General features: G+C 52.2%; 4 protein-coding genes across 4 annotated transcripts; 1 reads left to right on the top strand and 3 right to left on the bottom strand.

The window, feature by feature from the left end:
* Nucleotides 1–101: 101 nt before the first annotated feature.
* On the top strand, nt 102–2,359 carry QC764_202600 (uncharacterized protein; the record flags this gene model as incomplete). The annotated part of the gene is made up of 2 exons (XM_062943960.1): nt 102–110; nt 610–2,359. The coding sequence occupies 2 exons, from the start codon at nt 102–104 to the stop codon at nt 1,897–1,899; spliced, it is 1,299 nt and encodes a 432-aa protein (XP_062802731.1). The 3' UTR covers nt 1,900–2,359.
* Nucleotides 2,360–13,100: 10,741 nt separating this feature from the next.
* On the bottom strand, nt 13,101–16,084 carry QC764_202590 (uncharacterized protein; the record flags this gene model as incomplete). The annotated part of the gene is made up of 4 exons (XM_062943959.1): nt 13,101–14,524; nt 14,586–14,666; nt 14,723–14,972; nt 15,527–16,084. 4 exons carry the CDS (start codon nt 16,082–16,084, stop codon nt 13,632–13,634), a joined length of 1,782 nt encoding a protein of 593 aa, XP_062802730.1. The 3' UTR covers nt 13,101–13,631.
* Nucleotides 16,085–16,672: 588 nt separating this feature from the next.
* QC764_202580 (uncharacterized protein) lies at nt 16,673–18,715 on the bottom strand. The gene is made up of 3 exons (XM_062943958.1): nt 18,216–18,715; nt 17,163–18,153; nt 16,673–17,060 (listed from the first exon to the last, which is right to left on the bottom strand). Exons 1-3 carry the CDS (start codon nt 18,312–18,314, stop codon nt 16,813–16,815), a joined length of 1,338 nt encoding a protein of 445 aa, XP_062802729.1. The 5' UTR covers nt 18,315–18,715; the 3' UTR covers nt 16,673–16,812.
* A 947-nt stretch (nt 18,716–19,662) lies between these two features.
* Nucleotides 19,663–21,204, bottom strand: QC764_202570 (uncharacterized protein; the record flags this gene model as incomplete). The annotated part of the gene is made up of 1 exon (XM_062943957.1): nt 19,663–21,204. The coding sequence occupies one exon, from the start codon at nt 21,202–21,204 to the stop codon at nt 19,663–19,665; it is 1,542 nt and encodes a 513-aa protein (XP_062802728.1).
* Between the last annotated feature and the right edge of the window lie 872 nt (nt 21,205–22,076).

The following is a 22,076-nucleotide window of genomic DNA, read 5'->3' as shown; positions in this document are numbered from 1 at the left end:
GTCTTTCCTCCACAGCTCTCGCCAGCACTGTGAAGGTTTTAGAGTATACACGCCGTCGACAGCTCAACGAGGCAGGCGGCGCCACACCCCATTGACATCAAATGAGGGACGTTGGAGATTCCACATGTCACTGATGAACGGGTACGGATATTTCTCAACCTTGTTGTGGCGCCATGCTCTATCGTAGCTCAAGCGGGAAGACCACAAGTGTAGGCAGGTACCTTACAGATGGAGTCGTTTCATCGTTTCGTTGTGTCGTGTGCTGGCGCTGATGAGCGCTGTCCTGTTTTTGCTGCTCTGCTCTGCTCCAGCAGCAAGCAGCCCGCCCAGAGCTGGGCCCGGGAACAGGGGTGCAGGAGACGGGGGCCTGTTTGTGGACGGCTCCCCCCAACTGCCCCTGCCCCCGTTTCTTGAGGCTTGCTGGTGGTACCCATGTCCCTGCACCGAAGTTCCCTCCTCCACCTGGTTTAGCAGCACCCACAAGTGTCCCCACAAGTGACAGACCCGGTCCCAAGTACCATCCAGAGCCAAGCCGTGGCCTGCTTGCCAGTTCGCTTGTTGTTCCCTCTTGGGTCTCTGTGCTCACACTTTGGGAATGATACTTATCAGACCTCCTCCTCCTCCTCCTTCCTCGTCGAACCATTGTACAGCTTCATCCACCATCAGGCAACTTCATCATCAACATCACCACCAACATCACCACCCATCAAACACCACTCTCCAGACTTCTACATGCTTTACTACCACCCCGACAATAGCACCGCTCACCCTTGTGCTTCGGCTGCTCTGTCTCACTACACCAACAACCACATCATGACTGCCCCATCTAACAACCACAGAAGAGGCCCTTGGTCTGCCCATGAGGACGCCTACCTCATGTCTTTGGTCCAGCACCAGGGCCCCTTGAACTGGGTACGCATCTCCAATGCCCTCGGCTCCAGAACACCAAAGCAGTGCCGCGAAAGATATCACCAGAACTTGAAGCCTACTCTCAACCACGACCCCATCACGCCCGAGGAAGGCGTCATCATTGAGACCATGGTCCAGCAAATTGGCAAGCGGTGGGCCGACATTGCCAGACGTCTCCACGGCCGCAGCGACAACGCTGTAAAGAACTGGTGGAACGGGAGCCAGAACCGCAGAAAGAGACAGGACAAGCGCAAGGCCACAATGACCACCACCTCGCTCCAGTATCACGGCCGCGAGGTATCTCCGCTCATGTCGCCCATGGCCCCCCTCCCTTCGCGGCCCCTTCCCCTTCGCCAGGCCCACGGCATGGCTTCCCAGAGACCTCTACCTCCGGTGCCGCCTCTTCACCCATCCTCCATGCACGATGCCCAGTACGGGCTCGAGACTCCCATCCCTTCCCCCGTCTACTCTCCCGACTCGGAGGCGGCCCCCTCTCTGATGTCGGACAACGGATCCCACTACGGAGCCTCACCCCAGGCGCCCTCCCCACCGCAGCGCTACTACGACTCGAGGCCCGAGAGTACCATGCTTGCTCCTCTCAAGACAGCCCCCGAGGATGGAGTGTACTCTTACCAGACCTCTGCCTCTGCCGCGGACAACAGCAACAACGGCAACAACAGCCACAAGCTGCCATCTCTCACCGACGCCGCTCACCCAATCCACTCCCCAGACTTCAGACTCAACATGTCTCCCGTCTTCCCCCGCAGCGACTACCCAAGACAGCCTCTTGCCTATGGCGCTCCTGCTCCCCAGACCAATGACTACTCCACCGGCCGCCAGCACCACCACCCCCTTACTGCCCCAAGCTCTCCCAACGCCCCGGCTTCCACTTTCAAGCTGAGCGACCCCGGACTGAGCGCCGTCAGCAGAATTGAGGAAAGAGTCAACAGACTTTCAGTCTCCAACCTGGTTGATCCATCCCTCCCTTAGTTCGGGGATGCTGCACCTGCGAGTCCCAGACCAAAGAACAAGACTCTTGAGCAATAACACAAAAAAAAAGACACGACTTTGGATGAGGGGCAAACAAAAACAAAAGACGGGACTTGCAAGGTTTTGCATAGCGAGTGGCTTTCTTCCCCTGGGTTTTTTATTCTTTTTCTTTTTCTTTTCCTTTGTCGACAAACCTGTGTTTATACTGATGATACCCCGTCCATACGAATTGGTCCCTTGTTTTACATTATTCTTTTCCTTTGTTATTTTCATTTTTACTTTGTACATTTTTTTCTTCTTGCTTTGGTCTGCAAGGGTTCATTCTTGGATAACATGCATATACTCTATTGATTTGATGGGTGGTGGGGGGAACGACTTTCTGTCAGGGAGGTTGGATGACATGAGCGCATGAAGGAAAGGAAAAAGCGATGTGGACTACCATGTATAATAATTACCGACTGACGATGTGGCTCTGGCTGCAAGGAGAGAGAGCGAGAGAGTCTTAATACATATGACGATACCGCTGAGCCCTCTGGGCGAAGTTGGTGAGGGGATTTGCACATACATTTTTACTTGTTCGGCTGGTTTCGGTGATGATGTTTTTTTTTACCTTGGAAGTGGGCGGGTAATCACTGACCGTTGAGGGTTTACAAGCTTGGCTGGTGACCGACAGGCAAGCAAGCCCAGATCTCCACATTGCACTGCTACTGGTTTTGGGTTTGTTCAATTATCCCAGAAGGGATTGGGTGAACAACAGGCAGGCAGAGACTTGGGCCGCCACTGCCACCAACATCCACCCTGGAAACAGCAGGGGAAAGGGACAAAAACGGTGAACAGACATTAGACTAGCCCTATTTTCTTTTCCTCCGTACGTTCTCGGTCATACCATCTCAAGGACCTAGGCCCAGATGGAGACCGGGACTGGGGGGTATCTTTTTGGTGGTCTACATAGGGCAGGTTGTTGTGAATCGTGAATAGCGCCGGAGATAGGTTAGGGGAGGATTGAGATGTGCAAGATGGAAGATCACAATCATCATCATCATCATCACTGTCAACAAGAAGGAAACCAATTTCGTCATTGATGATGAGAGAAGAAAGAACTCGGCCGGATAGCTAAGTTCAACGGCGGCTGGAAAGGTTCGTTCCTTAGCTCCCCTAAAATGAACGGCGGCCAGTTGTTGGACCTATCCGATCTGACAGAGAGGCCTGACACGAGCTGGAGAGGATTTGTGGAGTTTAACAGCCATCTTGCTGATCACTTTGCACAGCTTTGGTTTGGCGGGGGGGGGGTGGTTCATCCCACAACGGCCCGATCGTGAAGACGTTTCTGCATTGTTGATCGGTGTTGACGCTTGGAGCCCAATGGTTGATCTGGAGAGAGCCACGAAGGATTCTGGGGCGGTTTCCCAAACCAAACCGATCAATGACGATGCTTGATGATGAGAAACAAGGACTTGAAGGGAGGTAATCCACAAACCGTTGGGCAGCTGGTGGACACGCTAACTAGCAAACTGCTTCAAGATCATGCATCACGAGGAGCCGTTGGAACGGGATTTTTTTTATTCAGGTACAGTACCTCGCAGTAGCTTCGTGGGGTTTTGGAAGGGTGTGTGTATGTAATAGAAAGGCAAAAGCTGTCATTCATGCCTCCTCCGCGGCGTATACAACCTGTCTAGGTAGGTACCTTACCCCGGACTTGGTTTTGTTGACTCGATCCATTCATAAACCAAGGCCGTTGTACACGCTGTGGATATTGAAGAAGGCCCCCCAAATGGAAGAGGAATTGGAAATGATCGTCGCTTTTCCCCCGATCTGTCTGTTCAGACCGAAGCTGTCCCGATCGATAATCATTTTCTTTCGCAATATGGAGAAATTTCTTTTTTGGGGGAAGTTGTGAAAGAAAAATGCCAAGACATTCAACCAAAAGGTATTAGAGTTATAGCTAACCCTGGGTAATTCCCAACCCAACGTATCATCCGCAAAAATTGCCAGTGTAGGTATAGCTTCTCTCCCCCATTGTTGTCAATCTTACAGGGCGGCGGCCTTGCAACAACAAAGCGCAAGAATACAAGGGGGACAGAAAAGAAAAGGGAGATCGTCGTGATCCTTGTAAGTTTGTTATGTGTGTGTGTGTGCATCGTGCGGCGTATCGGTTAGTTGAATAAACGGAGAGAGAGAAAGTAGTAAAAAACGGGAAGATTTGATTGGAGAAAAGTGACGCTAGTGTAAAGGTTGCTTGTGGCACAGCGTCTGAGCCAAACAGTCGGGTGCCATCGTTTTTGATTTTGATTGATTGATCGACGCGCTACGTTCCGCTCCCCGACCGCAACTGGCGAGGCGCTATTGCCAAGTGGTGAGTTGTTGCAAGCTGAAGAAACGTAACGCTGCAACCCTTTTTTTCTCCACACTCTCTTCTCACCTTGGCTTGGGCCGAATCCCGTTCTCCGCCTGACCTAGGTTGAGTTGGGGCATAGCGATAGCCTCACTCACCTTGCAGGGCAGAGCGCAAGAAATAACACTCAGCTATTATCACTTCCCGCCACACTGGGATTGTGCGGTTGTGCCGCATTCAATACTTTTTGTTTGGTACATACTACAGACATCACCGCACCACAATACCACGCCGGGGATCTCCAGCCCGCCGCGCGCGATACCAAGCCGGCATTCGCGTCTCTCACTCCTCATTCTCAAGGTAACCGCAGCATTTCCCTTCCCTTTTATAAACACATATCAAAAGAAACGCGGGCTGGACGATGACATCCATCCATCCAGCCATCCAGCAGTCACCCGGCCGAGCAATCTCGGAGATGCATCATCATCACCACTCCAACACAAACCAGGTCCCCTAGCAGCCCAGGTGGGTAGGGGCTTAACATAAAAAAATAAAATAAAAATAAAAAAAAAAGTACTGACCTGCGCACGCGTGGTGCCTCCCCCCCCCCATGTCCTCGGGAAAGGTTTCCAGGTCGGCGACCTCGCTCGCCTGTCAAATATCGACGATGATGTCCCCGGCCTGGCGTCTGTGCACCACAATGTACCACCAAAAAACCGACAGTGTAGATCCCGCAGCAGCCGCTCTGCTGGGGGAGGCTAGTGTAGTGTGTTATATCAAACTTCGTTTAATGGTTCTTGGCGGGTTGTGTGTGAGGAAAACGAAGCATGAGATATCATCTGGAACATGGGGTTGATGAGAAACGAAACCGGAAACAAGATCGGTTGTTTGCTTCTTTTTCTTTTTTTTGTGTCCTTGGAAAAAGAGGCGTTGATACCAAGCCCGATCTCGAGCGGCAGGGGTTCACTTTTCAACGTTGTTAGGGACTTTTGTGTGATGGGGGCCATTTTCTCTTGACCGTTTATTTTTCCGAGTCAAAATCACATCGTGGAGAACAGAGAGACTCTTGACCAAAGAAGAAGAAAGTCAAAAACGGTGCCGCCCACCGGGATCTCTTTTTTTTCAGGACACCGACATCATCACCGAAGCAAGCAAGCCTCCTCCTCGATTACAGCATATTGTTCCCGATATGGAACCGGGGCGGGAAATGATGAGGACAACTCAACCTGCATCGCAGCATCCCGGGTGGATGCCCGTTTATGACGAAATTGTTTCTCACTCTCTGCCGGCCTCTTCCAAGCGGTCTGGATTTTGCAGCAGGATACCACGATATCAAGGGAGGGAGGGCGATGATCTGCACCCGGAAAGAATATCTGCCGAGCAGATCCCCAACGACGGTCGGTCTTGGGTGGTGGTAATGTGGCTGACACCCAAGAAAGTCTAGGTTCACATCGAGACAGTCCAAAATTTGCTCTTTACCGAAGGTTGAAAATGGCTTGTTTTTTGGTTTGGACGCTATGGTGATGTGCCTCATGGATATCGATCATCTTCAGCCCATGCCCCCCAGAAGATTAAGCCGGGCTTGTTATGCCGAATGGCGTTCTTACGGCGGTCGCGATATATCAAAGCGCTACGGCGGGGATTAAGAAACAAATGTCGTTGGTTTCGGGGGATATCCATGAACTATTATCTTGTTACAGGCTTATTATTACCGCCCTTGTGGCCATTATTTGATGGCGCATCCGATCCTCTGGCGCCGGCGCCGCAAGCACGCACGGGGCAGCAGGAAGGGGACAAGAACGTTGACGATAAAACGGCCAGAGACACACAACGGCGCGCCGTCGCTGGCCGGGCGACGGGAAGGAAGGAACTCCGCTGCAAGATCACAAGTGGAGAGATCTCAAAGGGGGTGACTCTCGTATTTGGTGATACAACGGCGGACGTTTTGGCGATCATATCAGATACTGGCTCTTTTATTTTGTAAGACTTGAAAAGGAAGAAACAGGCAAAAAAAAAAAAAAAAAAAAAGTCCGAGCAAGAGTTGTGTGACGGGCACACAAAGGCAAGCAATACGACGTCCCTCGACATTGCTGACAGACAGGCTGTATTACAAAAGATAAGTTTGTGCTCCCCTATCTTTCTTCTTCCTGTCGTCCGGAATTTGCTTTCTTTCGAAAAAAAGGAAAAAAAAAAAAAAAAAAAAAAGCTTTTTCACCAATCTGTAGCGTTATGTTACCCAACTCCGTAAATCCACCGGAGAACACAGTCTTTTCCCTCTCTCACTCTCTTCGGCTTTACCTGGCAGTGTTTATCGCCGTTGCCTGTTACTCAAAAAGCTAACCCCCTCCATCCCCTGATAAAACCAAACAAGTTCACCCACTTCTCCCCACCGTCGGGGTGGACCTTGAAGCAAAGAGGCATTATCCCCGTCTGCCATGTGCTGCTGCTGCCCTCTTCCACCACGCCCCCCCCCAGGCTCCGACCCCATACCCCTTTTGTTTTTGTCCCCTCCACAGATCCGGTTTTCCCTTTTTTCCTGTCGCGTTCAATAGTCTACCGATAGCGTTCGAGCGAGCGGCGGGGTGGGAAGGGGGGGCGGCGGGGGACCCGTTAAGGAAGAGCTAAATCCGCCGTGGTTGATGATGATGATGCTGATTCCCTCGGCCGCCGTTCGTTGGCTTGCGCTCCTTCCCCCCCTCCCCTTCCCCCACAGGGGAGAAAGGACCCCATCTCTTTTCAGCACGACAGGGTTATTCGAATCGGGGATGGACCCCTTTCTGATCACGCACACGCATGTATCACGCTTCGATAAAAACGTTGGTAAGTAACGGCTTGAAACGGCTTCACTAGTAAAGTTAAGCCGGGGAAATCGCCAAGTTTTCATGACAGTTGAACCACCAACCAACAGGAACGTGTGCTGCTGCGGCGGGCGGTTAGAGCGAGAGAGAGAGAGTTGAATGCTTCAAACTGGTTGATGAAATGTTGGAAGCCGAACGAGGCTCTCGATATCTCGATATCTCCAAAACTCCTGACACAAAAGTGTATCAGCTGCAATGTTTAATCCAAACCTAGCAAGAAAAACTACCAGACACACTTATGCAGACACTCTGACACTACTGCATCACAGACAGCTACTGGATCCAGCACCGGCCGGACGTACGTTGCCGGCCCGGCCAGTTGGTGCTGGCTATCTTTTCTTCCTCCCTTGGCCCCGTGGCCCCCCTTCACCCTCAGATCGCGCACTATCTTGATAGGCGCGGAGAAGCCGTTGGAAAAAAAAAACAGTTGATGATCTGACACCAGCACACCACACCACTGTTCTGGACTGGCTGGGCCATGTTCTTGCAGGCGGTATGTAACACACAAACTTGCACCTGTGCCTCATTTTCGAAGTTCCTCAACTGCAGAGACGGGCGTAGTTTCCCCGTATTACTCTTCACCACTTCTTTTTTGCCACTGTAATGCAGCATCCAAACACAACCACACCACACAATCTAGCAGCACTGAAAGCTTTGACAAACTACCTACACCCACAAAAAAGCCAAGCCCACCGCGCCCAAGGAGACGGGTTACACTCACAACTAACGGCACACCTTGACCTTGGTACATTCCCAAAAAGGAAACCAGCTCATCGTCAACCTATGCCTGTGTACCACTACTACAATCGGCTCCAGATTTCCACTGTCCGTGAGAAACTTGTGGAGTTTTTACACTCACCCACAATCTTCGGTGTCGGCCTTCTGTGGTGGTGGGGGAGTGCCCACAAAATCTTACAGGCCGAGTTCTGGTAAACTCTCAGACACGTCAAAAAAAAAACCGTTCGTCCAAAAAAACCGTTGGAGAGCTGAGAGAAAGATGGGGCCCGGTTCTCCGCTTTCTTGTCTTGGTTCGGCTTGTCTCTTGTCAGTAAAAAGATCGTATCGGATTCGGTTGTGAAACACGTGGGTGACGGGTTTCTTATCGAGAGACGGCAACTTTGACGGACGCTATCTTTTAGCACCAAAGCTGTCTTTGTTGAACTGACAACTCCCAAGAACGCCATCCACCACAGGCTTTGTTTTGCAAAGATTGATAGAAAGTGGCAAACTACCATCTCCTTGCTCCTCTCATTTTCAGCTTCACTTGCAAGCCTCGATCTGGGACCCCACAGCCCTTCCACAACCTCTGTTTTGAGGCCAAGCTCGCGAGAGCGATACCGAGATACCGAGCCTGCTGGAGGTCCAGACCCCTTTGCTGTCAGGAAAGTGGTGTGTGCGGCTTTTCCGGCTCGTCAGTTCTATCACCTCAGACAACGATGTGCTCGGATCAGCAGATGAGGCCCAAGTGAAGCCTCAGGTGGAGAGTCAGCCTCACAGCCGTTTCTCCACGGGAACCTTCACGGTGACAGCCATAACCCTTGCTGACCGTGATGGTTTTTAAGAGTCTTCCACTTTTCACCACACCTGCCTCCATTCTTGTGCCGTCCTTTGCCGCCTCGGCCGGCACCGCCTCTCAGCTTCCACCTCCAACAACGCCTCAGCAGCATATCCGGCCCGGCGTCACCGTGCCGAGCTTGCGTCGGGTCCTGGACGGCGATGAGTTTACATGAGGCATTGCAAGGAAGAACTACTCGGAGGTCACCGCGTGCTTGGCAACATAATCTCCACGATTCAGTCTTTTATCCCCGTGGTAAAAAGACGGCACCGCACAATAGAGTTTTCACGCGGCGCTGGCCGCCCGTCGGGAGCCCGGGGTCATGGGTATTACCCAATAGGCCCGATCAAGACGGATCAGATAATGATGCGGTGAGTAAAAGGGTCTGGAGAATGTGGGCTGGAGAGGGATCTAGACCGGAGAAGAATCGTGATGGAATGGAGTTCGACGGGTATCGCTGATGTGTCCCACGATGCGCAAGAAAAACCGTTGGAGCTTGTGGGGAGAAAAGATCATGCAAGCAGAAAAAGCCCACCCTCACACCGATTAGGAAGAGGTGGGAAGAAACGTCCACTAGATTGAGTTGCATGCAGGATGTATCCTGCAAGATCAACGGAGGCGGTGACGTTAACATGTGAATGAATTAATGAAAGAGGGAACAGTAAAAGAAAATAACAGAATACAAATTGAAAGGATATTATGAAAATAACAAGTAGGTAAAACAACAATAGAAAACGTTGTTGCTGACTTACCCCTGAGAACACCACGACCAGAAATAGGGGTTTACGACCGCAAGTAAACAAAGCAACCTATTGCAGCTTCGGTCGCTGCTGTTGCCTGTCGTTGTTATGTAGTTGTTGGTCGCCGGGCCAAGCAGCCAATTAATTTTCTTATATCGTCTATGTTGCAAACTACAGGATTCCAAGAACCCGAATGCAACAGTCCCGACGATCTGGACCCGAAACAGCCCCGACACGCGACGGCGGCGTGCTCCTGGTCTAGTTTCGGTTATCGAATTTTCAGATCGGAACAAGGTGCGGGTTTTCTGCCTCTTTCGTGATCATTTTGCACGTTTTTTGGTTGTGGGGGAATGGGGGAGGAAAGTTGTCAAAGGACCTGCCTAATTGAGGTTTGATATCCGTGATCCGTGATCCGTTGTCCGTTTGATGGTCCGTCCCGAACCCGAACGCTGGTACCGGTACGTACCGTATGGCGCCGTTCCGAAAGCCATCGTGGTTTGTCTGGTACGAAGAGCGGCGCGGGTGCCAATGATAACTTCATCGACGTTGACATGTCGTTCTGTGAATTTCGAGAGAGAATGGGACTGCAGTTGTGGTGATGCAACGGGGGGCTTCCCAGCGACGAAGAGTGGGTGCAGGTAATCTGCAACGGTTCAACGGTCAGCCACACCCACACCAAGTCAGGAACGACGGAAGTAGATAAAGTATAAGCAGCCAATGTTGGTTGGGTGGGTGGCATGGAATACATTGCCATACAACTCCGAGAGTTGCATTTAGAAGAGCAATGCAGTCACAAGGACGTTTCACATATGACAGGTAGCGAACGGAGACGGGAAGTGCAAGCAGGTTATTAGCCTGATGTCAGTATACCACTCTGCAAGCGTCAAGGTGGTTGAAGTAGGTAATTAGCTAGGGGATGATGATTTGCACAGTGAATGGCATGGTGTGTTGCATTTGAGCCGTTATGTGATTGCTGTACCGAGGTTTCTTATTGCTATGAGGGTGTCGTGTGAAAGTGGGCTGGGATGGCAGTAAGGTGCCATCTTGGTGACAAAAACTGGGCTGCAGAGAGTTAAGATCCTTCGGGTTCGGAGATCGGTTTGAATGAGTGAGACTTGTTGTGATAGTTATCTTTTTCGTGCCGAAGGCGGTACTTTGGTGATGGAGTTTGGAATAAAGATTGAACTGTGGGATGGAAAGAAGAAGAACAGAAGTCTCCAGGTTAAGCTTCAGCAGAAAAGGTCTGATAAGGTGGCAGTCGCGCCTTCCTCTTGAGTGGGCAACGAGAATCGCAATCGCACCTTCCTCGTTCTGTTCGCCGCTGGTACCTTTGTAAGAAATGGCAGGAGCAACTGCGATATATATGTCCGGACAAAACACACACACACACACACACACACACACACACACACACACACACACACACACACACACAACAGTCATAAAACAGCAGCTCACGATGATGCTCACTGGGGCTGGTCAGGGCAAAGTATTAAAACATACTGCCTGAGTGCTGGAGTTTCCTTGGCTAATAAGAGCTTCATACCACCTCATACATACATATATATGAGGGCCGGCTAGTGAGCTACTTCTAGACATATGTGTTGCCTCTCAACAACAATTTACGATGATGAGACTCTCAAAGCTTACGTCATTGTTTACCTTTGAGGGCTTCTTATGAACGACAGTCGTTAGGAAAACAAAGGGTTTGTTTCAACAGATCCTAACAGCTCACCGCAACGGCTTTTGTAACCTGAGATCAATTCAAGAAATAACTCGAGAATAATTTGATCTTCATGTATTCCAGCCCTATTGGATCAACACGCAATCGCACAAGAAAAAATTACACCACGAGAACCCTCTTGCCCATCTCCACATCCTCGATCACGGGAGGCTTTACGTTAGTAGGTGTAGCCAGAGCCATCAGTCGTGACGAAAATGGTGGCGCTCCTGTCCAGCGATTCTCGAGCGTGGTTCATGGAGTGGAATAGCCACCACTCTATCTCAACGTTCCTGTGGTGCAGCCGGCGAAACCGGGATCAAACGTCTAAGTTCTCAGCCTCATTCACCTCACATCAGCTCCGGCCGCGTGTTCAACGGCGAAGATTGGCAACCATCACCCTCCGCTGTGGCCTCGTGAGCAACCCGGTGTCCGGGAACAAAAGGTGGCAAAGCTGGCCGGATATGGCGGTCGCTAGAGGCGTTCTACGTCCAAGGTATGGCTTCCTTGCCAGGAAAGCCACAAACCCCTCACCGTTCTGACAAGCCTCAACAGCCGTGATTATTCTCAACCACACCAACTGACAGGCAGTCAACGGCCTGAAATAGCAATACGGGTACCTGCTTATACGTGAGCCCAAATATCCACAATTCCCCAACGGTTAGGGTGTCACATGGGACTCACAATGAGAAAAGAGGCAACATCCAAGCATGAATGCGCAAAGCCAAACACAAAAGCAGAACAATACGCATAGTGGCAAAAGCCAATATCATCAAAGCCTCTAGGCAGCCACGATAAGGGCATCGAAATGGCAGCAAAGACTCCTAGTAAAAAGCGCCAAGTATCGTCATGCATCCATCAAACTTCTAGAAAGACGCCCATAAAACCTATTGAACCAGCTTCAACCGTCGCCAAACGTTATCCTGTTGCCGAAGCCACGAATTTGTGAAACCTTAAGGTCTCCCAAAACGCCACGTTAGACTTCAACGCTCAACATCAGCCTTATCACTTTTCAGGTGAATAACGTTCGCCAGCCTCCGCAGCTGAGCAAGCCTCAACACCACATGATCACCACGAAACATGCCTAGGAAGCCCCGACCTCAGCCCAAAAGATAACCCGCGAGGCATCACCAACCCACGTCACAACAGCTACACTCCCCCCACGAGCACCATACAGCCCTGGATTTACACTCGCCAGAAGCCTCGTTTATTGTTCGTTTATTAACCCCCACCTTCAAGGGCTTTCCACTCCCCCCTCTCAACACTTGCCCTTAATTAACAAACGCCTACGCGCCCCGGATCATCCACTCAGACCATTAGTATTACGGACTTCACTTTTATCCTGGATACCAAGAAGTTACACCCATCATAGACCCTCCACAATGAGCACAATTTCCCTCGTGGTAACACTTTCCTATCTCCCCCAACCGCCCCTTAAAGCAGCCATCACCCAGACAACAGTGGCACACACTATGGCTTCGGCCCCGAATCTTGGATTGCAAAACCAAGGAGGCCACATTTGCCCACAATCTATCGCCTCAATACTCTTAGTCCCGCGCCTGTCCCGGTCAGTCAGTCATTTCTCGCCCCCTGAAACGTGGCTAAACGTTCAATGCATATCTCGAGCATAAACCCGTTATACCCGATATGAAAATTGTCATACCGTTTGACGACAGAGTCTTCATATTTACCAGGTATCAAACAACACGTATAACCGTTCCATGGAGACAAACACACACCAATCATCATGTAGATATTCACTGAACGTAGCTGCCACAAGCCTTCATATTTCATACAAAATCATACAAATCTCTCTACACTTCATAATCCCATGTGAATCCATCCATCGAGATCCCCAAACCCCCTGCCCATCAAGGTTCTCGCCCTTGAACCCTTAACTCCCCTCCAAGAATTATAAACAACACCATCCCTCCATCGCTCTCCCTCATATCGACCCATCACGAGTCAGATGTCCCTTCAGGGAGATTATTCCCTTCAGGGATTAACCTCCCCCCCCCCCGTGTCTGACCGACAAGAAGGCTGGTGATGGTCTCACCCCAAACCCAAAAAGCCCTCGCCCAACGGCCCGCATAGATAGACCTTCTTCTGAATCAGATCGACAAGAACGCTCGTGAGAGTTTCGGTCCAAGAAACCCCAAAAGTCCCCCCGAGAAGAAGCGCCGCCCAGAAGAAGTGCCGCCGAGAAGTACCTCCTGAATCATATGCCGACAAGAAGGTTGGTGAGAGTCTCGGTCGAACCCTCGGCCTTCGTGTCGTGTCTGCAGATGCTGTCCAAGGTTCTCGGTGAGCCGGCGACGAGTCCACGCAAAAGCTTCACCTTGATAGCTGTAAGCTCAGACGGGCCGGTGGGCTTACGTGCTCAACATTGCCGTCGTTATTAACCGTACCGCCAATAGACGACAAGAACCAACAGTTAGATAACGGGGCCGCTCTCAACCGTTCCCCACCCTCGCCGTCACCTTCTGAACTTAACGACCCGGAACGTGGAACTGTTGAGACGTGAACATCACTGTTGACTGCCACCGTCCGAGTCTTCGCCCTGGTTCTCGCAGGCACTAGCTCTAGGGGTCCTTTCATCTCTGATGGTGTCGTCATTGCCCCGCCAGATAACAGAACCGGTCGATGTAGAGGGAGCGAGACCTGCGGGGCGAGCCGGTCTCTTCTCTGACGGCGAGCCCACACAGTCAGGCCTCACACTGGATACATCGTCGAAAGGTGTGTATGTATAAAGGTACATCGAGTCAGAATCCGGCCCTTTGACTTTCCTGTGGCTGGGGGAGGTCACTGGAAGATGCTCGTCATCGCCTCGTTTAAAGCTGTATCCACGGTTCAGGAAAACTGTATCGAGCATGTGTCCTGTGCCTTCGTCTATGGCGCCGAGACCGTTATCAGCTAGCTGGCTGTTTGTGCCGTCAAACAGCCCAGGTCCCGAATCGTTAGATCGTCGGGGCTGGGGACCTACCAATGAGGAGCCATTATTTTGCAGAGAATCGTCAGATGTTGAAGATTCCGCGTCCCATCTTGAGCTAGCAGAGGACTCATCGGCCGATGGGTCTTCAATGGGGCGACCTGCCACGCCAGCGTAGGCGTGACTGTTGGGACCTGCATTGACTCCCCCTTGCCCCTTTTCGTACAGTGATGCCCGCTCCCTAGTGCTTGGTACTTTCAGGGTAACTTCGCCGGATGCGGGGCACTCAATGTCCTCGTCATCCTCGTCACGTTGATTTCGGTGGGTTGGTGGGCTTTTTGGTCTGTTGGTGTGCCCAGTATCAGGGAGTATTTGGTTCAAGACTCGTTCCCCCTCTTGAAAGTGTCGGCTTGACTGGGCTTTGCCCTGCTTCTCGACCAGGCGGGAGAGCAATACATCATGGTGAGGATTGACGTCCCGTGGAATGTCACCTGCGATTAGGCGGCCGTCAATACCCGCGGGAAGCTCCGCGGTTAGGGAAGAATTACTTACCGATTGTTTCGTAACGTGACGTGGTTTCTTTCACCCCCACCATGCTGGGCTCTGGGTCGGCGTGGACTTCTCTGGTGTTATCTGCCACGCGTGATCAGCCTAGTCTCCGGGGCTTTATGGAGGTCCGGAGAACTTACCGGCATCTTGGGAACTGCTCAACCGCTTCAACCGTGCCTGAAATCTTTTCGTTCCCGAGCGGTTTATGAGACTGCCATGTCTAGCCAATGCAACAGAGGCGACGCCGTTCTTGCTTTCTTTTGCCAGGACTAGCTCAAGACGCTTGATTTCAGCCTTGTAACCATTCTCTCGTTGAATCCATTCTTCGCTGATGCCACGGAACTGTTCGACTTCCTTCTCCCGCAGGTTCTTGAGCTCGGCGAGCTCTTCCTGGGCTTTGTTCAACTGCTCTACAAGATGGCCGAAGCCTTCGAGGAGAACGAGCACATGCGAGTTATATCTACAAGATTTAGTTAGAGGACGCTCGCTTTCTGTACTACGTGGATAAGATGAGGATGTAGGAAGCAGCTTGGTATGTAGTGTCCAGGCAACCGTGGGATGTCCAGCCAGTGGTGGACTCCAACCACCAAGCACCGCCAAAAGGTGGGATAATTTCCACAGACAATGTGATCCATGTAGATATAGTTCTCTGAGAGGATGGCCCTCGCTTGAGGGCATTCCAATCCCGTGGCGAGCCTCGTTTGAACATAGCCCTGCCTCAAGGACAGTTCACAGTTCTCACTTGAGATAGTCCTGCCAAAGACAAGGGGAGATTCCCCATGTAACCGAGGGCAGAGAAAGTAGATCTGTGTATAAAAACTCATTGTCAGAGCATCAGGGCAAAGAAGTACTCACTCAACCGGCAAACCCCCAACCCCCCCTTTCACCCCACCGTCTCTCCCTATCCCTCTCCAGCTCTATCCTCTCCCAATCCCCCTCCCTACCCCCCCCCCCTTCATCTTCCTCACCCCCCTCCCTCGATCAGGCATCCTCATAACCCCCATCATTACCCCCCTCAAAGTCTCCACCATCTGCATCATAGTCGGCCTCGACCAAACAATACTCTCCTCCTCCCCCTTTTCCCTCCCACCCCCAACCCCCATCAGCCCTTGCAATCCCACACCACCACCACCACCACCATCATGAAACCCACTGAGCGGCAATGCCCCCATAGGCGGCGCCCTCCCTGGAAGACCATGATCAGGGAAGCTGTCTCGTTTTGGACTCCCACCCGACAGAATACTCCCACCACCACCCCCACCAACAAGACTAAACAGCGAGGAAACCCGTCTCACAGCAGCAGCCGGACGGGCGCGGAGACGGCCGGGGGAGGTGTCGGGTGTTGGTGTTGCTGGGGCATCGTGACCAATCGTGGTGGTGATACTCGCGGCACGGCTCGGGCTTGTCGTGGTCGACGTCTGCAGCGAACTCTTCGACCTTCCAAATGTCCGGAACCAGGCTGCTGGGTTGATGTTGTTGTTGTTGTTGCTGCTTTCCGCCATTGTATATCAACTTTGTCGTGTCGTCTTTCGGAACAGGTGAGCAAGTGACCTCGAAATTAAGTAAAAGTGATGTCAGTCGAACATATTTCCGCAACGAAAAAGCCGATGCTGAAGATATGTGCAAAAGTCAAAACCACATGCCTCAGGAAGAAGGAAGGAAAGAAGGACGGACGTAACTTCTCCAAAGCAAAGCCATTGGATAAACCGTTAGGGTACACATAAACAGGGAAATAGCAATTCACCTACCGGCCGTGGGGTAGTCAGTCGTTGTTGTTATCATTGAATAGGGTGATATCAGATGGAAAGAGTGAAACCGTTGGATGGAAAGAGCAACTGATACCATAAAATGAAGGAGTTGGTTGGCTGGCGCTTTCTTCACCACCTGTTCAACTTGCTCTTTCTTCTTCCAGCACTCACCCAGCATCCATCATTCACAAGGCATATAGAACTCACGTATTCAAGCTGAAAGAAACCTCCACGACTTCTTTCCATGTCCCTAAGCAAGTAGAGATATACACCCCTAAACACCATCTTATGCATCAATCATTGCTCTGATATCGGTTCCACAGCATCACACATCGTTCACCAGCCACATAACTCACCACACAACTCACATATCCAATGATAGAAACTTCCATGCCCTTAGATTCCTTACAACAGTGCTATATAACCCCAAATCAAGCCTCCCCTGAACGCCTTTATCAATGCATATACATGTCCACCCCCCATCAATTCCAAGAATCCTCCGCCCTCTGCCTCCTCCTCCCCCTCCCCTCCAACTTCTCCGCAAACAACTCCTTCCCAGCATTCCCCCCACTCCCAAACTTGCCCGGGAACAACTCCTTAACCTTGGCCCCCGTCCCCTTGATCGCAATCCCCTGACCTGTCCCTTGCTTCCCAGCCATGCCACGAATATTCAGCCCCCCTTCCCCTCCTGATGCCGTCGGTCGAGTTGTTATCCTGTCTGCTAATGATGCTGAGTGGAAGATGGTGTTAGTGAGCTGAATAATTGTTGGAAAAGTGAGTTGTGACTAGAAAAAAAGAGGCTTGTTGGGGTGAAGAGTAAGCTGCGACATACCGGTGGCGAGAATAGTTGAGCTGTTAGTGACCTGATCCATCTGTGCCTTGCTGCCAACCGCCAACCCAGCCTTCTCTGGAAACAGCTCCTTTTTTGCCGTGACTTTGCTTGGGAACAACTCCTTGGCCTTAGTATCCCTAGACAGTCTTTCCCTCAGCTCCCGACCTCTTTCTCTACTCCGCTGAACAGCCACAGCACGAGCATCCTCCTCCAAATCCATCTGCGCGTCCCCATCCCGATCCCTGATTGGAGAAGCAGACCTATCCCTCAACCCAACCGCCGGCCTCCGTCTCTCAGGGAAAAGCTCCTTGTTCCGATTCGGCCTCTCCCTCGACCTGGACCTAACCCTCCTTTCCCTTCTAAAATCCGCCGAGTTCACCGATCTCGACCGGTATCGTGGCCTAGGACTCGTCGTAACCCGATTACTCAATGCCTTCGGATCATCATCATAAAGATTAACATCAAACGTATTCCTCTCCTCCGAACGACTCTCCCTCCTCCTCCTGCGAGGCCTGTCATCCCGATCCCTATACTTGCCCCTATTAAACTCCCCCCTCCGGCGCCTCTCCTCGGGATCATACTCCGGGTTGATCAAATAAAACCGACTATAAGCCGCAGCCCCCTGCACCTTCCTGTCTCCCGCCACCGCAAACCGGACCAGCAAGTTCGACTCTGGCTTTTGGGAAAAGTTCTTGGCTGGCAGCATCTCAAGCGGCGAAAGCTGACTCAGGTCGGCAATCTCAACCGCCGCAAGAGAAAGCAGGGCGTTTTGCGCGGCCGACTCGGATTTGAAAATGTAATTGGCCGAGCTGTCGTTGATCCATTCGACTCGCTCAAACTCCATCATGCCGTAGTGCTCGGAAAGGTAGCCCTTGACATCGTTGGGGGTGAAGGTGTCGAGGCCGCGAATATGAACCTTGTTGGGCACGCGAACACTCTCTGCCGAGCTGCCGTTTTGCTCGTCTGGGATGTCGTCGACCTCACCGGGTTCCTGGACAGAGAACTTGTCAGCGATGCTTGGCAAGGGTGATTTGCCACGTGAAGTAATCCAACCTGTTCCTCGCCGGTGATTATATCATGAGTGTACGCCTCTGGGATATGCTGTGGGACCTCCTGGACGTCGTCCACGTCCATCTCAATGTCGAGATCCATGTTGGCGTCGCGGCGGGTCGTAAGGTGACAAATAGGTGACGCGCCGAGATTAAAATTGAATCAATGGCTGGAAACGAGGACTCGGTCGGAAATTGGGCCGTACGTCGTTGTTAAAGCTGACAGCAGGGCCCAATGTCTCCAGACACAATGGGTTGCTGAGGTTGGGAGAAAATGCAAGGCTGGCAGTCGTTGGCTGTCAATTGTTGCGCCAGGCTGAGGTGCGCTGGGCGCGATTGATAACAAGACGGACCTGAAGGTGCGCCTGCCGATAACGTGGGTCCCTAGGCACTGGGCGGTTCCTGGCTCGGGCGCCACAGCGGCCGGCTGCTGACAAGACTGCTTGGCAGGTGAAATTTGGGGCCCAAGTCACCTGATCTCCCACCTGATGCTTTCACTTCAACGTCGGACCAAGAATGGAGAGACAGCCTGGCACAGAGAGAAAAGAAATATAAAGCTTGGGAGTATGTTGATTCCTATCGACACTAGAGAACTGAAAGGCCTTCTACTGTTTGTAAAACGGTACAAAGCAGGCCCTGGTTATAAGGACCAACCCGAGCAATCTCGACAGCACGTCATTGGCTGATATCCCAAACAATATTCAATTCCGTTGTTTCGACAGGCAGGGAAAAGAGCGGTGATGACGACTGGCGATTCGAGGAAGGAGCGGGACACTTCTCGGTTCTACGACCTGACGGGCTGTTCCAAGTTCATGCATCATTGACCCCTCAAACATCTCAGCAGTCATATATTTCTCACGCCCCTCGATTAGACATGGCATCAACAACTCATATGGCGTCTTCACAGTCACAAGTAGTCCAGTACAAGTCCCAGGTACCCATGGGATTGTCTACATAGTCAGGTCCAAAAACCACTGGAAACTTCCAAGGACTACCAAGGTAAACCCACCGCTCATTCATCATAATCTTCTGTCCTTCCCCCATGACAGTAACTCCTCTCTTACAGACAACAGCATAGCTTTGATCATTTTGGATCATTCCTCAGCAAAATTCCTCCGCCCCCCGACAAGAAACAGAAATGCAACGTATGAATTTGATGATTGACAGGAGATTCGAGAAAAACAAAGTAGGGGGTAAAAATGGTTCCCCCAAATGCCCAAAAAAAAAAAAACCATGAAATCAGTCGACAAAAGCACCCCTTTTGGTGCTCCAAATGTCCCCCCAGTTTATCTCGTTGTACGCCCCGTCTCCATCAAACGCCCGTTGCCTGCCGACCTGATCTATAACATTACCCAGCGCTATGGTCACACTTTATCGTTTCTTGTTCTCTGGTGTTTCGCATTATCTTGCATCGTCAAAATGGGTGGCTCCTGGTCGAACCCATTGGCTAGTCACGCTGCCCCAACACCGCGCCTCCTGATCTCGACAATGGTGCCTGGAGGAGGCGGGACTGGACATGCTCGCTTCTTTCGCGTGTCTTCCCCTTCGGCTGCGCCGGCACTGAAGCTGTTTGACCGCGACATTTCGGTGAGGGGCCTCTTGAGCGACGGTTGGATTGGAGGCAAGATGGTGGTGATATCGCCCGCTGCCGGTCTGTCCTCGTCGTCAATAGCCATGTCGCCGTCGTATTGGTCTCTGTCGAGAAGGGCGTCGTATGCCCAGCACGACTCAAGACCAGCCATGAAGACGGGGGAATGCCTCAAGGTGTGCCAGGAAATGGTGTGGGATTTCATGGCGATGTACAGCGAATCGATGATGCCGTTGGAGTCACAGACGCCGCATTGGTGGCGGAGGAAGTCTTGGTCGTATTTCTTTGGATCAATTAGTTGAGGGTCCAGTTGACGAAGCATCGGAAGACCCTGAAGTGTCTCGGCGTCGCAGAGCTTCGCCTGCAGCGGCATCCACTCCCGCCCCTTCAGGAAGCTGCCGAATGCCTCCTCCACCGCTCTGTTGAACGACTCTGCGTCGGGTCCGTGGACTGCAACCATGCGGTGGAGTCCTCGGGATAGACACCGCTGGTAGGCGTTGGTGTTCCGCTCGAAGGGCATCGGCACACCCGCATGCGGGAGGAGCGAAATGTGCACTGTCCACGGGCCCGTGGACCGGGCAGAAACGGGGAGGAGTTTCATCAGTTGGAACGCTGCGGTCCCGCCTCGTTCGAGGCCCTCGCCATGTCCTGGGTTGCGGGGGCCGGCCGTTGGCGGAAATGGGCGACGATAGTCGTCTGACGGGACGGCCCCCTGCCCTAAAGGGAGGTTTGGGCGTGATGTGTCAGAGGTCGATCTTCTTCTGGGACGCCGGGCAGGTGATGATCTTCGGCGTTCCTCCTCTTCCTCCAAGATCTCGGTGATATTTTCGATCCGCTCCTCCAGGCTCAGGTCAGCATCTCGGAGTTCCAACTGCCCAGCGTCCAGCCTCTCGAGTTGTTCGTTGTGGTCCCTCAACTTTTCATAAATCTGGCGGAGCTGTTCATCCTGCTGCTTGCTCTTCTGTTCGGCCTGCTCGATGGATCGCCAGCTGATGGTGATATTTCGATAGGTGCCCTTGATCTGTTCACTGAACTCTTCCTTGCTCTTTTCCAAGTGTTCCTCCATTTCGTTGATCCTGCTGACAAGAGTTTCAGTTACACCATCCTGCCCTCTGGTCATCTGATCCTCAAGCTGCTGAATGCGTTTCTTCAAGAGTTCCAGCTCTTGCTTCGAGTCTGTGGCCACTTCTGGCTCCTTGTTGTGGAAGCACGCCAAGTGACCGCAGTCACAACTGGCACCTGGGATGCCTTTATTGAGTGAAAAGCCGACACAGGCACATCGCTGGCCCTTGATTTCGGGAAGAAGCAGGATGTAGCGGCAGTGTCCCTTGGGCATCTTGGTTTCATCGACAAAGCTGTTGGCCGCCACCTGTAGCGGCGACGGGGATCCGGAAGGAGTCGACATGGCTGTGATGTGAGAGGGTGATGATGACGCCTAGGAGCGGGAGGGAGAAGCCCGAGTTATGGGCCTTAATACGGTTGTAGAGGGTCGGAATATGAGCCCACTAAGGTGAGATGGTGTCCAAAGGTGGTGAGAGTGAAGGGAAAGGTGGAAGTAAGAACAACAACCCAACGACGACAAAGACTACCGGAACTCAGACATGGCAGTAAGGGGCTGAACAGGTCGGATGTTATCCATGAAACAGAGGCAGCGGCGCGGTAGTGGTTGATAAGCTATCCACAGCCTCGGGAAAGCCAGAGACGGGTTGGGTTAATGCTTGTGGTAGTAGTGGTGATGGTGGTGGTGGTGGTGGCGGCGGCGACAGAAGGGGAACGCGAGGCTTTTTGAGTGTGGTGGGCGGTGCGTGGTATCTATCTGCGTGCGTGCCCGTTTGCGTGAGATGTGATGGCTATCGCGTCTGGGTCCTTTGGAAGGGGGGGCGGCTCTCTGCAGGCAAGTATATATGTGGTGCTACAAAGGGCTTGCCGGGAATTGGGGGGGAGGGATGATGGCCGGGGAAGGCGCTTGTAGGCCGGGAGTCAGACGCCCATGTGCGGTCAAGACCCAAAAGCAAGGCAACGAGGGAGTCAGGGACCAGCCGATAGATAAACGGACAGCAGGCCCCAGGGGCAGGGTTGGGTCCAACGGAGTGCCCTCGGTGAAATTCTCCTGGCGCAGCAGGCGTGGTCCAAATCTGGCGGTGGATCTGATACCCGATGTGGGTTGCAGACTAGGGAGCTCTGATAGGTAGGCAAGCGATGACGGTATCGCCAGATCTTGATACGGCCGTGGCAGACTACGACTTGGCGTGCGAGAACCGTTTTGTTTCCCGTCGT

Source organism: Podospora pseudoanserina, chromosome 2 (genome assembly GCF_035222485.1).
Source record: "Podospora pseudoanserina strain CBS 124.78 chromosome 2, whole genome shotgun sequence".
Classification (NCBI taxonomy): Eukaryota; Fungi; Ascomycota; class Sordariomycetes; order Sordariales; family Podosporaceae; genus Podospora; species Podospora pseudoanserina.
The sequence above is the reverse complement of the archived record's forward strand: the minus strand, read 5'-3'. Positions and strand labels throughout refer to the sequence as shown.